Source organism: Myxine glutinosa, chromosome 5, assembly GCF_964187855.1.
Source record: "Myxine glutinosa chromosome 5, kmMyxGlut1.1, whole genome shotgun sequence".
NCBI lineage: Eukaryota > Metazoa > Chordata > Myxini > Myxiniformes > Myxinidae > Myxine > Myxine glutinosa.
In genome coordinates, this window is record NC_136265.1 from 195,552,278 (window position 1) to 195,568,650 (window position 16,373).

General features: G+C 46.5%; 2 protein-coding genes across 3 annotated transcripts in view; one reads left to right on the top strand and one right to left on the bottom strand.

Moving 5' to 3' along the window:
- Positions 1-16,373, top strand: part of LOC137426536 (homeobox protein Meis1) — a 214,203-nt gene that overhangs the window by 127,282 nt on the left and 70,548 nt on the right. For both annotated transcript variants that reach the window (XM_068115151.2, XM_078779323.1), the window contains exons 7-8: positions 9,990-10,113; positions 10,504-10,649. In XM_068115151.2, coding sequence (XP_067971252.1) covers positions 9,990-10,113; positions 10,504-10,649 — 270 coding nt within the window. The remainder of the gene's footprint in view (positions 1-9,989; positions 10,114-10,503; positions 10,650-16,373) is intronic.
- Positions 11,141-14,537, bottom strand: LOC144891984 (uncharacterized). The gene is made up of 2 exons (XM_078777111.1): positions 14,521-14,537; positions 11,141-13,058 (listed from the first exon to the last, which is right to left on the bottom strand). The coding sequence occupies exons 1-2, from the start codon at positions 14,535-14,537 to the stop codon at positions 11,141-11,143; spliced, it is 1,935 nt and encodes a 644-aa protein (XP_078633237.1).

A 16,373-nucleotide genomic window follows, 5' to 3' on the forward strand; every position in this document is an offset into this window, starting at 1 on the left:
CAAGATGGCCGCCACCATATATATGTCTGAAACTTGTGAGTGAAATATCTTGAAAAATAAACGAACTACTAACTTCTAATCTGGTGTGTGGGTGTATCTACGCATAAGGAAGAAAGCTATTGAAAATAATTGGGTCGCCACGTCAAAGTCCAAGATGGCCGCCGCCATGTATGTCTGAACCTTGTGAGCGGAATATCTTGAAAAATAAGCGAAGTACCAAATTCTAATCTGGTGTGTGGGTGTATCTACGCATAAGGAAGAACGCTATTGAAAATTGGGTTGCCACGTCAAAATCCAAGGTGGCCGCCTCCATGTATGTCTGAACCTTGTGAGCGAAATATCATATCATGGCATGTTTTCTGCGTCTTCCACTTTGTCAACTCACATCACTTCCCCGACGGGGGACCTAGGCATAACACTTGTTCTTCCTATTGTCGTGCATAGCCTCCAGTTAATACCAGAGGCTCGCAGATGGACCGAAAACGGCTTTAATTGAGGCAACAGCCAATACGGATTTGTTATGGTCGCGCGGGAGGAAGAAGGAAAGTGGGAGCTGTGGCAAAAGCTTACCTGGAGCGCGCCAACTGCAGCTTCGATCCTGCGGGGAATTAATGATCTCAAGCGAACACAGGTTTAACAGGGAATGGAAAATAATATAAGGGTTTATTACAAATAAAGGCAAGGACAGGAAAAGCACATGCCGATAACAAAATGTACTAAATCCTATATTGGGATCCCACACACCGATTTCGAATACAGACGAGGGAAAAGAATCGCCAAAAGAAAAACGTTCATTATGTTTGGGGGAAATGGGTAATGGCCTTATCTGGTCTTGTCGTCTTGTCCGTCCAACGCGGCTCCAAGCTCCGGCCCGGGAGAATTCTCCGTCCGCCTCGCATGCTTCGCTAGGCTCGAGCCAACGCCCTCTCCGTTGCACACGAGGTCCCACCCGCTGAAAGCACCGAGCCTCGCTCCCGCACAAGCACCACGCCGATGGCGAGCCAACGACCACCACTGCCTCTCAAGACCAAGAAGAAGACAAGAGCTTCGAGCACGTCGAGACAGCCAGAGAGCGCAAGGGACAGAGCTGGATGTGCAACAACTCCGAACTGCTCGATCTCCACAAGTGCCAGAGCTGCGAGAGAGCAAATGTCGTTCGGCGCGCCCTTAAATAACTTTGCGGCCATCACGTCAGCCTTGGCGCGCTACCAACCAGCGACTTCCACCGAACCTTCCAGCTTCACGCCTCTCACACTCGTTGGGTGGAGGTTCACGCCTAGCGCGCTGACCAATCATAGGACCGTTGCGTGGTGATAGCTCGTAGTGTAGCGTGGTGATAGCTCGTAGCGTGTAGCTGGCCGCGGTTCATGCAGCGGTGCCCCGAGCCGGCCCCCCCTTGCCTGTTCGTCTTCCAACGTCATGTCAGGGAAGGGAATTATTTAGTGTTGCAATAAAGAGCCTAACTAAGTGTCTAAATGAGTGCATTGCCATACGGGACATAGGTTTGGCTACCAGGTGTGACACACAGGAGCGTTATTCTTTAATCCTTATTCTATTTATCACTCGAACATCCTGGTATGTTCACAAGTATACATCTTAACCGACAAATCGGACTGACAGAACTTATTACAAGTGGATTCCTTACTGCGACAGATGAATACCTACCTATACAGAGCTACAGTCACGTGAAAAAGTAAGTACACCCCATGTAAATTTTTGATTTTTTCAACATATTTCAACATACAGCTATTTGATCTTCATTTCAACAATATTGATAGATAAAGGTGATATAATATAACAAATATCATGAAACATTTACATTCTGTAATCCATTGTATAATTTAAATAAACATAAATGCAAATTTCGCATGTGGAAAAAGTAAGTGCACCCTTGGCTCCACGAGGTGGTATTGCCCCCTTTGGCAGAAACAACCTCATGTAGGCGTTTCTTATAACTGTCTACCAGTCTCTGACATCGACTGGGAGAAATTTTTCCCCACTCCTCCATGCAGAATTCTTTCAGCTGTGCGATGTTTGAGGGGTTTCTTGCATGCACAGCTCGTTTCAAATCCCCCCACAACATCGCGATGGGATTTAGATCCGGGCTTTGACTTGGCCATTCCAGAACCCTCCATTTCTTTCTTTTCAGCCATTCCTTGGTGGATTTAGTGGTATGTTTAGGGTCATTGTCATGTTGCAAAGTCCACCTTCCGTTGAGCTACAACTTTCCGACAGATGGCCTCACATTATCCTCAAGCACCCTCTGGTACAATGAAGAATTCACAGTGGATTATATGATGGTGAGCTGCCCAGACCCTGATGCAGCAAAGCTGCCACAAACCAAAATATTTCCATCACCATGCTTTACACTTGGTATCAGGTTCTTGTTGTCAAATGCTGTCTTTGGTTTTCGCCAATCATGTCTTCTGGTACTGTGGCCAAATAGTTCTACCTTTGACTCATCTGTTCAGAGCACATTGTTCCAGAAGTGCTGGTCTTTGCCGAGGTGTTCATTGGCAAACTTTAGTCTTGCCCTGATGTTCTTTTTGGACAGCAAATGTTTCCTCCTGGCACACCTCCCATGTAGATCAAATTTGCGCAGCCTCTTTCTAATGGTAGACTCGTGCACTTTGACATCAACAGTGGCAAGAGCTACCTGTAGGTCCAGTGATGACATTCTGGGGTTCTTAGAGACTGCTTTCAGCATCTTGCGGTCTGCTCTCAGGCTGAACTGGCTGGGGCGGCCTGGCCTGAACAAGTTGGCAGTAGTTTGGAATCTTCTCCACTTGTAGATGATCTTCCGGACAGTCGAATGATTGATTTCAAATTGTTTGGAGATCTTTTTAAATATATAAAACGAATATATAAAACGACGAGCCAAACAATATATATAAAAAGAGGGAGCGGTAGACAAGATGGGGAGAGAACTTGAAACAAGATGGGGAAGCACACAAACACAACATTTGAGAGCAGGGACATCGGGAGATGTGTGGGAGGGAGGAGGCGTGGGAAGGGGGGGGGGGGGCGGGGGTGGGAGAAGTAAAAAACACAAAGACACCAAGGACTTCCAGGACAGAAGTTGGTATTTCAAAAAGTGGATTTGGGGTGAAATTAGCGGGGGTAGAAAATATCAAGGTTTTGGATGGGGGAAGATAAGAGATGGTGGTGAACAGCTGTTTTAAAGACCTGGAGGGACGAGTGGGATTGAAGAGAGTGAGGGAGTTTGTTCCAGAGGCGGGAGAAAAGAGGAGTGAAGGTGAGCAGAGAGTCTTGATTTTGGCAGTTTAACCATAAGAGGGTTGCAGGCAGATCGTGTGCGACCTGTAGGAATATTTGGGGGACAGAGCCCAGAGAGAGTTGGAGGGGGAAAGGCCGGAGAGGAGTCGGTAGAAGACGGAAAGACCACCAACCCGCCTGCGGTGAGTGAGTGAAAGGCCCTTGGAGTTAGCTTCATCGCGGGAGATTCCAATGATTCTGAACACTTTGGTTTCAACAGCGTGAAGACGAGCTAGGTGTGAGGCAGGAGCACTGGCCCAGAGGGGAGAGCAGTATTCCATTGAGCTGCGGATGAAAGCCTTGTATGTGGTGAGGAGCTCAGGTGTGCCAAGGAAGGACTTCGCACGACGGAGGATGCCCAGTCGGCGACTGGCTTTGGAGGCCAGATTTGAAATGTGGTTTTCACAGGAAAGATCGTGGCAGATAGTGAGACCCAAAAGCTTGAGTGACAGAACTTTTTGGAGAGGATTATTCAGAAAGTGGATGGGAGGGTTGTCCAGTCGGTCTTTTCGGAGAGACATCGTAAGAGTGTGAGATTTGTCAGGATTGAAAGACATGTTCCACTTGTTTGCCTAGTCTGTGATTTTGTCCAGGTCTGCAGAGAGTGAGGAGGCTGCAGACTGCCGATCTGAGGGATGAGGATTGGAGCGACAGAGAGTAGAGTCATCAGAAAAGAGATAGAGAGGATTTTCAAGAGAGTCAGAGAGATCATTGATGAAGACCAGAAAAAGCACAGGGCCCAGAACACTGCCTTGGGGAACACCAGCCTGAAAAGGAAGAGGAGATGAGAGAAACCCATTCAGGGCCACACGTTGACTATGACTAGAGAGGAAGTCCGCCAGCCATGCATGGAGATTTCCATGGATACCAAAGGAGGAGAGTTTGGTGAGCAGAGCGGGGTGCCAGACCGTGTCGAAGGCACGTGATATGTCAAGGGAGACAGCTCTAATTTCCTGTTTGGCATTGAGGACCTCCATCCATTGTTGAGAAAGCAGAAGCAGCATGTCCAGAGTAGAGTGATCAGGTCTGAAACCAAATTGAAACCAAACCAAAATGAAACCAAACACTTAATTAACCTATGAAATAAATCAGGAGGGCTGCGGGAAGTGAGTCGGACTTCCTACCTATACTCCTTAACATGCTAATCCCCTTAACAATCATGCAATCAAATATGTACATTTCAAATCAGGTCTTTCCTGCAGAGGGAGGAAACAAACAACACACAAAACCTACTTAACCACAAACCTTAACCTTAACCAGAAATTCAAAACTCTAAACATTTGTACAACCACAGTCTACAGACCGCGTCCCCCGGTGGATGCCACAAGACACAACCTTACCTGCGAGGCCATCCCCAATGCGCCCCTAAATTTCCGCGGCCCTGTCCAGATGTTACAGGTGAGTGACATGGCTCGGTGGATTTCGCCCTCATTCGTACAACGCAAACCCCTTATCCACTCATACACATACCATAAATCATTACACACAAAAATCATTGCCAAGCACGTATTTATCACACCCATCCCCCCCCCCCCCCCCCCCCGCAGGACCATGGCATTGATGTCATGTACATGTGTGCATTCCTCAACTAGGCAGCGTGGAGGTACCGCACAACAAGATGGTGGGGGCGCCTCAGGCTGTGGTGCCTGCAGTCCAAAAACAAGTCAACCGACTTACAAGTTCATTGCCAAACCCCCCTCACCCCCTTTACCTATTGGCCTCGTGACAGCCCAAAAGCCCTTTCCGCTGTTACATCGCCAGGGAGGGTCTCCACATACCAGGCTCTGTTGCCTCCTGCTGCCGCGCAGCTCCACGGGTCGCCGCGGTCTCCTTGACGCCAGGGCGCCCAACCAGACCCTCCACCGACGAGCTCCAATTTCCAGATACCACTGGCTGCCAGGGGTAATTGCCGCAGAGGGGGGGCCGCAGGCGTCGCTCCTCAGAGCTTGATCCGTACCTGCGGACACACACACACCTTCCCCACCCACAAGATCCCAAAACACATTTCCTCCCCCGCTGCCATTCAATTTTCCAGCACAATTCCGAGATGGTACAAAAAGATGTCACAAGAGTTGCCATGGTCTGCTACATGTGAAATCCCAATTCACATTTAAATCACATTTTCAAACACAATAATCACCCAATAATCATCACTCATCTCTCCATTATCTCCACTCTCACGACCACATGGAAACACATAACCACAACACTAACACAAACGCCACCCACAAGACTCTGTGGCACACATTCCATCCCCGCACCGGCCATTTCATCACTCGCAACCGCATTCAACTCCAAATTACATGTCCCCAATTTACATGGCAAGTCCTGAAGCCTGGGACAGTAACCATCAAGGCCTTACCCCTACCTTGATATACAGGTAACTTCCGGTTGGTCAAGTCCAAAGGTGCCATCTACCCTTCAAAATCCCAAAATTTATCATTGGGCCTACCAAATTCTCCAAATGCCACTTTTGTCCCCACTATACTGGCAGGCATGTGAATCCGCATCCAACGGTGATTATCACTACACAACTACTTGTGGCCACGACAGCCCCGCACCTCTACCGTGCAAGGATCATCGGGACAAGGCGAGCAGTCAAAACGCCAACATGGCCCATGAGTGTCCATAAGGGTGCGACCCACCATCCACCCTCCGGCCCCCCTGCGAGAAACAGCTGCACCAGCTCCAGCTGGCCAATGTGGTGAGCACTTGCACAACCTCCGCCCTGGGGGAGACGGTCGCAGTGCGTGGCATTCCCCTCACGTCATCTATGCCGTCCTCGTCCCCCAGTCCACAGAACTGCAGCCCCCCCCGTGCCCACCCACACTTGACCACACCAAGGTCCAGTCGACAGCCATGCTCCACCAGGAGACCCACCAGAAGACATGGTCCACACACCTCGGACACCCATAGCACCACGTTGACCCTCAGACCACACAACTACATCACCATGACCCCGCGTCCCAAATATTGGCGCAGTCGCCCCCGCAACCAGTTGAAAGCTGTGTCCTGCTATCCTGTCAATTTTATCACAGCCAACAACACTTTGGTCTACACACCTGGATCAATAATGGTGTCACAAAACAGTGTCCACCATTTCTCTTCACAAAATTCACCCTTAAATTTGCATCTAACCCACAGATTACCCATGCAAAATATTTTTCACATCTTACTAAACTCACCAAAGAAAGATGGTTTGCTATTCACATGCCAGCCGAGCATGGCCCATATGCTCGGCACGTTACACATCTCCCGATTCAACACTCCCATGGCTCTCTTCCCAAACCGAGAGTCCATAAATCATAACGGAGCATCTGTGGAAGGTCACTCTCACACCATCACGTTCCACAGATGCCCCAATGGTTGTCCGGCAGGCTATCTCCATCCCTGTCCATTCGGTTCGACCCGCATCCATAGCCCAGCACAGCATGGCAGGTCACCACATGCTGGCTGTCCCAGAGTCTCAGGAGGAGGGTGTCAGGCCGCATGCCCGGGTGGTCACCACATCAGGCCCAAGTTGGCCGTACACGGTGCCACCACCAAAGTGCGAACCCACAACACCTCCCCCTAGTGGTCCTCAATATTTGCCATCCCAGGCTTGAGAAACCACCTCGGAGCCCCTGGAGGTCTTAACCCCCACCAGGTTCCGGTGACCCTGCTGGCCCGAGCCACCAGCTTGGGCTGCGCCCCGACGGACAAGGGACGCCACACACCACCAGACCCCCCGTGGGGCCCAGGTCGTACCTCGACACCCAAGGCTGGACCCCACGTCTAAATCTCGCCAGCACTGCCCCCCAGGCTGGCTGGCATCACCAAATTTCGAAAGGGGCAACTTTTGCTCGAGGCCATACCCAATGACCTCTCCTGTTCCAAATTCCACAGCCCGGGGACCAACTCCAACGATGGCTGTGCCCAATCAAACTCCCATTTAAGTCTAAATTTATTTTTCCTTTCAAAATTTTTCATTCCCACCTGTGCCAATCCACAGCTGCAGGTAACAACTCCCTCAGGTTGTTCTGCCCCTCCCTGCAGCTGTTCCACATTCCCTACAGGGACCAAATCGTTGGAGGCTCGATCTCCCGGTTCTCCAATATCCAAATCCAGCCCGGAGCCAACACACTCCCCCAACTGGTTGTTCAATTTCGGAGCCTCCTTTACCCAATCGGTGAGCACGGTGAGGGTCCCCTCGGTCATTCCAACCTCCTTCTCGGACCGACCCACCTCATCCCCCAAACTTCTTTGGGCCTGGTCAACCTTGTCCTCATGGGACTGTCCCAGGTCCCCAGCCGCTGTGTCACATCATGCACATCATCCCCATCATCAATCAGTTCTGGCCCCCGACAGGCTTTCCCCAATAAATACCCGGTCCGGCTCCATCGCACTGACCCCCAATAATGTTAGGGTTGCATCTCTAACATCAATAATGCATCTCTGACTCTCTTGAAAATCCTCTCTATCTCTTTGCTGATGACTCCACTCTCTGCCGCTCCATTCCTCATCCCTCAGATCGGCAGTCTGCAGCCTCCTCACTCTCTGTGATTTTGTCCGGCTCTGCAGACTGGTCAAACAAGTGGAACATGTCTTTCAATCCTGACAAATCTCACACTCTTACTATGTCTCTCCGAAAAGACCGACTGGAAAAGCCTCCCATCTACTTTCTCAACAATCCTCTCCAAGAAATTCTGTCACTCAAATGTTGTACTTGTGTGATTCCCCCTCTCTCTACATCTTGTCTCCCGCTCCCTTTATTATTTGTCTTATGTGTCCGTTTGTTTTTTTTTGTCATTAATGTTAGCTCTTACACGAGCCTCGATCTTGTTTACAAAAAAAAAAAAAAAAATGTTACAATTGATTGTGAAGAATCACTTTCTCAAATTAAAGCATTTTCTGATCCTGATTCGGATCTTCACCACAATCAAATCCATTCGTCCTTGTCACATACCCAACCTCTCCACCAAATTCCATCCGGATCCATTGACAATCTTTTGAGATATCCTGCACACAGACAAACAACCAGACAGGGTTGAAAACATTCTCCTGGCGCCCACCTTTGGTGGTGGAGGTAATGCAACAACCAAAAAAACAGCTTAAATAAAATAAAATGCAAATAAATAGGAAAATTCACAGAAATCCTAGTGGCTGCTCATCGCTACATTAGTTGCAATATCAAGATTGTGAAATGAACTCATTAATAATGATCAGATCTAGTAGGCCTCATCTGAAATTATTCAAATTCTGTGCATTTTCACTTCAAGATCGGTTTGCTACATCGCATTGCCAGGCCAACAGTTTCATCTACACTTTAATTGTAGCTTTTCTGAAATAAATCTTTGTGAGAATTTCTCGCAATCTTTTAGAAAACCCAGCATTTTAAGCAAGATGGCGTCGTAGTGATTCGTTAGCAAGTTGTACGGTGAGTCTTTGTAGCCGGCGAAGCTGGTGTTGTGAATGAACGCGTACGTATTATGTTGAAAAGCCAGATTTTGCTGGATCCCTTGAGAATTTCGAAGCTTTTACGCACCAAATCGCTCAATGGAGGCCGCCATCTTGCGGATGCGGAAGTATGCATAACAAATTTTTTTAAAGTTCAATAGGAGTTTGTTTCACCCGTCTTTGTTTGATTCACAATCTTATGCACCTCTAATTTGTAATTAAAATACTTTGAGACCAACTTCGGCCCGCACGGGCCTGGTTATCTTTAACGAAAATCGTCACCAAACATCGGAACCAATGAGATTCGAGCATTTGAAAAGATATTAAAAAAACCACCAAATCACTCAATGGAGGCCGCCATCTTCCGGATGCGGAAGTATGAATAAAAAAAATTGCGAAAAAGTTCAATAGGAGTTTGTTTCACCCGTCTTTGTTTGATTCACAATCTAATGCACCTCTAATTTGTAATTAAAATACTTTAAGACCAACCTCGTTCCCCGGGCCCACACGGGCCCTGGTTATCTTCAACGAAAATCGTCACCAATTACCGGAACTAATGAGATTCGAGCATTTGAAAAAATATTTATAAAAGCTTATTACACGTTTCGGAGGCTGAAAACGGCGTCAAATATTCTAAAATTGACGAAGAATTATTTTTTAGAAATCTCGCGGCCGCAGGGGATAGTTTTTCACAGTCGGAAATATCCGAAGTTGAGACGGAATTCACCGAATTAATCAAGAAGGAGATTTTATAAATTATAATCTCATCCAGAATGCAAATGGTGTCATTTGGAACTAGGTACGGTACCTACTACCAACTACCAACTACCAACTACCTAACCTACTGATGCCATAGTGATGGGTAAAATAGTGGCAAGAGGCTTTAGCTTCGCCGGCTCATTGCGGCTTTGCAGTCGGGTACTAGTATGTCGTGTATATCGTGAGTAATTTATTGTGATCACAAGAGTTATTGAAAACAAGATCGTGCCCAACCTTCAAACTAGTTTAGGGACACTTTGAGGATAAAAAGGATTTCTTCTCTGAACACAGAGATCAATTTGTGTCTCCATGCTCAGGTGCATGAAATGATGGATGCCATGTTAAATCAATGTCCTGGCCTAAGCCCCGGAGGCAGTTGCACTTTTCACAAGATGGCCGTAGCCAATTCCATATCTGTTACTCAGGCCTTTCAAACGCTCATAGCATCTGGATGGAATTCAAAACGTAAACCTTTTTGTTTGACGTGCTGTGCTGAAACGCGTCGTTTTTGTTTCCAGGTGGGTTCCGGCTTGGTATGGAACCGTGACCAGGAGGATGGCCTTTCCCCTCACTCAGGCGGGACACCGGGCCCATCGAGCGGAGGCCTGGCTTCGCAGAGCGGGGACAACGGAAGTGAACAAGGTGAGATGTTTTGGGTACCCTTACTATTGATTCGGCCAATGCATTAATGTCTCTGACCCATGGGGAGTAAGATTCGAGAGCAAGAATACCTATTGTGTCGGTGCTTCTCACACTTCCCCAGAAAAGAGTTGACTTCGTTTACGGTTGTTAATTCGTATACGTCCATGCTCACGCGTGTCCCCATGGCCCTCTTTCAATTCCAATCAGAGCTTTTAGCCTCTTACTGCAAAATCCATTTATTGCAACGAAATCCAATGAGCGGTTTCCTAAGTCAGTGGCTTTTTCAGACTATTCTGAAACACCAGAGCCTTGTTTTAGGCCTGGCACCCCCACCGCAGGTACTCGATGGGTTTTCATTGTGAATCCGTTTCACTGTGGCTTGGTATCCAGGTGATGGACTGGATAACAGCGCAGCGTCTGAGGGCACCGGGGATGATGATGAACCCGAGAGGGATCGACGCAATGACAAGAAGCGTGGCATCTTCCCCAAGGTTGCTACGAACATCATGAGAGCCTGGCTGTTTCAACACCTCACGGTATGCCACTGAAGCTAGCCACACATCTCACTGCTTATCATTTTAGGACCTTTTATAAGATAAGGTATAAAAGGAAACCTCAGAGAAGCAATAAAATAGGAGTCGGTTGAAGTTATGTTTTCTAAGAGGTATGTCTGCAAAGATATCTATGTCTTTTCAGGATACATGTTTTCATGTCTGGCCTTATTTGGTCTCCTCTTATCATCACCCTTTTCTCTTCACATTTGAATTGAAACCAAGATGAAAGCTTTGTATAAGTACATGATTGGGTAAAAAAAAAGTTCATACATTTCGGGAGCAATTGGTTTTGAATGAATGTTTTCTTTCGAGTATGTTGTTGTGTGAGGCCCTTCCATCAAAGGGAACGGTGTGCCCAAGTGCTGGAATTTATGGAAAAGCTTCCGAAACACATTGCAAAGTTCTCCATCATAGCCAAATGGTTTATATTCACCACTCTCAGCTACGTATGTTCACTGGCCCAGTATGTTTGCTCATTGTGCAATGTAGCAATATGACCGGAAACTTGAAGAGTGAGTTGCACAATTGTTTTGACAAAGATGGCAGTTACTAAGGGTTTCAAACTGTATACTACTACTACTACTACTACTACTACTACTAATAATACTACTACTACTACTACTACTACCACTACTACCACTACTACTACTACTACTACTACTACTACTATTATTATTACTACTACTACTACTACTACTACTACTACTACTACTACTACTATTACCACTACTACTACTACTACTACTACTACTACCACTACTACTACTACCACTACTACTACTACTAATACTACCACTACTACTACCACCACTACTACTACTACCACTACTACTACTAATACTACCACTACTACTACCACTACTACTACTACTACCACTACTACTACTACTACCACTACTACCACTACTACTACTACTACTGCTACTACTAATGCTACCACTACTACTACCACTACTACTACTAATACTACCACTACTACTACTACTACTAATACTACCACTACTACTACCACTACTACTACTACTACTACTACCACTACTACCACTACTACTACTACTACTAATACTACCACTACTACTACTACTACTAATACTACCACTACTACTACCACTACTACTAATACTACTACTACTAATACTACCACTACTACTACCACTACTACTACTACTACCACTACTACTACTACTACCACTACCACTACTACTACTACTACTACTAATACTACCACTACTACTACTACCACTACTACTAATACTAATACTACCACTACTACTACTACCACTACTACTACTACTACTACTACTACTACTAATATTACCACTACTACTACTACTACTACTACTACCACTACTACTACTACCACTGCTACTACTACTACTAATACTACCACTACTACTACCACTACTACTACTACTACTACCACTACTACTACTACCACTACTACTACTACTACTACTACCGCTACTACTACTACCTCTACTACTACTACCACTACTACTACTACTACCACTACTACTACTACTACCACTACTACTACTACCACCACTACTACTATCACTACTACTACTACTACTACCACTACTACTACTACCACCACTACTACTACTACCACTACTACTACTACCACTACTACTACTATCACTACCACTACTACTACTACCACTACTACTACTACTACTACCACTACTACTACTACTACTACCACTACTACTACTACCACTACTACTACTACTACTACTACCACTACTACTACTACCACCACTACTACTAGCACTACTACTACTACTACTACTACTACTACCACTACTACTACTACTACTACTACTACCACTACTACTACTACCACCACTACTACTACTACCACTACTACTACTACCACTACTACTACTACTACTACTACTACTACCACTACTACTACTATCACTACTGCTACTAATACTACCACTACTACTACCACTACTACTACTACCACCACTACTACTACTACTACCACTACTACTACTACCACTACTACTACTACTACTACTACCGCTACTACTACTACCACCACTACTACTATCACTACTACTACTACTACTACTACCACTACTACTACTACCACCACTACTACTACTACCACTACTACTTCTACCACTACTACTACTACTACTACTACCACTACTACTACTATCACTACCACTACTACTACTACCACTACTACTACTACTACTACTACTACCACTACTACTACTACCACCACTACTACTATCACTACTACCACTACTACTACTACTACCACTACTACTACTACTACTACCACTACTACTACTACCACTACTACTACTACCACTACTACTACTACTACCACTACTACTACTACCACCACTACTACTATCACTACTACTACTACTACTACCACCACCAATTATTTAATGGACCTAGTTATTCACATCCTCTTGGGAACGTTATTGGCCTAAGCGTTTCTTGAACCGGTTGGCCAGGCCCAACGCTCAATTGAAGGTGGCAGGAATTTACAATTGGTTCGGGGTGCATATGATATCTCACCTACTCTTCGAGGCAGGACCAGCCCTAGATTAAATGACATCCCTGCATGGGGTGTCTTCGGTGCCCCCTCTGCGTTTGTTGCACTTTTGAATACTGTATGAGAGGGGAGGGAGTACAGGCAGTAGTAAAGGGGTAGCAAAGGCATGCGTTGATGAGGGGTTAGTAAGATCACGCAGTGAGTGGTGAGCGGTTGTGAGGACAGGTAGTGATGAGGGGATAGCAATGGCAAGCAGCGGTTTTTTATGCCTCCGCCGCCAAAGTCGCCGGAGGCATTATGGTTTCGTGTTGTCCGTCCGTCCGTCTGTCTGTACGGGCTAAACCTCGTTTTTCTCAGCAACCATATGTCTGACTGAGACGAAACTTTCAGGGTAGGAGTGACACCTATGCAGAATGTTTTTATGATAATTGTGACGTCATAGGTCACGTGGTATGGCAGCCATCTTGGATTAAAAGCAAATAATTAAAAAAATATTTCTCAGAAACCGCTGAATGGAAAAATTTGAAACTTGGCACATTGTCAAGTACTCCCAATGGGAAACAAAAGCCTGACAATGATGACATCATAGGTGAAGTGGTATACCAGCCAAACATGTTTCATATCCGATTCCATATTCAGATCTTCACCAAAATCGAATCATTTCGTCATTGTCACATACGCTACATCTCTGCCAAATTTCGTCCGAATCCGTCCACATATTTTTGAGATATTTTGTTCACAAATTAACACACAGACAAACAAACAGACAGACAGGGGTGAAAACATAACTTCCCTCCACCTTTGGTGGTGGAGGTAATGATTTATGCTAATTTGTAAAATGTAAATATCAATTAAAATGCTTAATTTATAAATATTTTTCAAATCACAAAACTTTTTTCCTAGAAACAAATTCTTGACCAACCAACTCTGTATATTATCTGATTTGAAATGATGAGCACCTTGTTTTGTATGAAGTAGTTTTCATCCATTCGCTTACCAACTGGCTGAAGGTAAAGTTATTGTTCTTCCCTAAACTCAAAAGTGACCGGCACGCAGATAGTGAAGAAAAATACAATCGATGAAGTTGTTTTGATAAATGGTCGACTCGGGGTCCCCTTCGTGCCCTCCCGTGTGACATGCCGAGTCTGTCATTATCTCATCTCTGGCGTTGAGTCTGTAGCCATTAGCTATCCAAGGCCCACGTAGATAGAGCAAGGCCTACGTTGAGTCTGTAGTCATTAGCTATCCATGGCCCATGTAGATAGAGCAAGGCCTACATTGAGTCTGAAGTCATTAGCTATCCATGGCCCATGTAGATAGAGCAAGGCCTACGTTGAGTCTGTAGCCATGAGCTATCCATGGCCCATGTAGATAGAGCAAGGCCTACGTCGAGTCTGTAGCCATTAGCTATCCAAGGCCCATGTAGATAGAGGCAAGGCCTACGTCGAGTCTGTAGCCATTAGCTATCCAAGGCCCATGTAGATATAGCAAGGCCTACGTCGAGTCTGTAGCCATTAGCTATCCATGGCCCATGTAGATAGAGCAAGGCCTACGTTGAGTCTGTAGCCATTAGCTATCCAAGGCCCATGTAGATAGAGCAAGGCCTACGTTGAGTCTGTAGCCATGAGCTATCCATGGTCCATGTAGATAGAGCAAGGCCTACGTCGAGTCTGTAGCCATTAGCTATCCCAGGCCCATGTAGATAGAGCAAGGCCTACGTCGAGTCTGTAGCCATTAGCTATCCAAGGCCCATGTAGATATAGCAAGGCCTACGTCGAGTCTGTAGCCATTAGCTATCCATGGCCCATGTAGATAGAGCAAGGCCTACGTCGAGTCTGTAGCCATTAGCTATCCAAGGCCCATGTAGACAGAGCAAGGCCTAGGTCGAGCCTGCAGTCATTAGCTATCCAAGGCCCATGTATATAGAGCAAGGCCTAGGTCGAGCCTGTAGCCATTAGCTATCCATGGCCCATGTAGATATAGCACGGCCTACATCGAGCCTGTAGCCATTAGCTATCCATGGCCCATGTAGATAGAGCACGGCCTACGTCGAGTCTGTAGCCATTAGCTATCCATGGCCCATGTAGATAGAGCACGGCCTACATCGAGCCTGTAGCCATTAGCTATCCATGGCCCATGTAGATAGAGCACGGCCTACGTCGAGTCTGTAGCCATTAGCTATCCATGGCCCATGTAGATAGAGCACGGCCTACGTCGAGTCTGTAGTCATTAGCTATCCATGGCCCATGTAGATAGAGCAAGGCCTACGTCGAGTCTGTATTCATTAGCTATCCATGGCCCATGTAGATATCGCATGGCCTACGTCGAGCCTGTAGTCATTAGCTATCCAAGGCCCATGTAGATAGAGCAAGGCCTACGTCGAATCTGTAGCCATTAGCTATCCATGGCCCATGTAGATATAGTATGGCCTAGGTCGAGCCTGTAGCCATTAGCTATCCATGGCCCATGTAGATAGAGTAAGGCCTACGTCGAGTCTGTAGCCATTAGCTATCCATGGCCCATGTAGATATAGCACGGCCTCCATCGAGCCTGTAGCCATTAGCTATCCATGGCCCATGTAGATAGAGCACGGCCTACGTCGAGTCTGTAGCCATTAGCTATCCATGGCCCATGTAGATAGAGCACGGCCTACATCGAGCCTGTAGCCATTAGCTATCCATGGCCCATGTAGATAGAGCACGGCCTACATCGAGCCTGTAGCCATTAGCTATCCATGGCCCACGTAGATAGAGCAAGGCTTACGTCGACAGGCCCACCATTTTCACTCCTGCTGTTTCCTCATTGGCTGTTTGAAGGAATAAGGTATCCACAGTAGATACTTAACATCCTACCACAGGATTTGGGGATTGAAAACATAATACACAGGATTGAAAACCACAGGTTAAACAAAACATACAGGAGGTTCAAATGTTATTTTAACCTCAAGGCCTGTTTGGTTTGTCATATTGTAGCGACCCATGGGTCCCCCAAGCGAGACCAGCAACAGAATCTCCTTGCTCCAGCCGGTGACGTAACCGGCGGGCAAACCACGGCGTTGGGGTGGCCGGGCACGTGACCACCAAAGCGTGCCGCGCGTGCGGTTATAATCCTTTGCACCTGTCGGTCACGTGACCACCAAAGCGCGCCTCGCCTGAGAGGCGGGGCTTTCGGTTTCGGTTGTACTT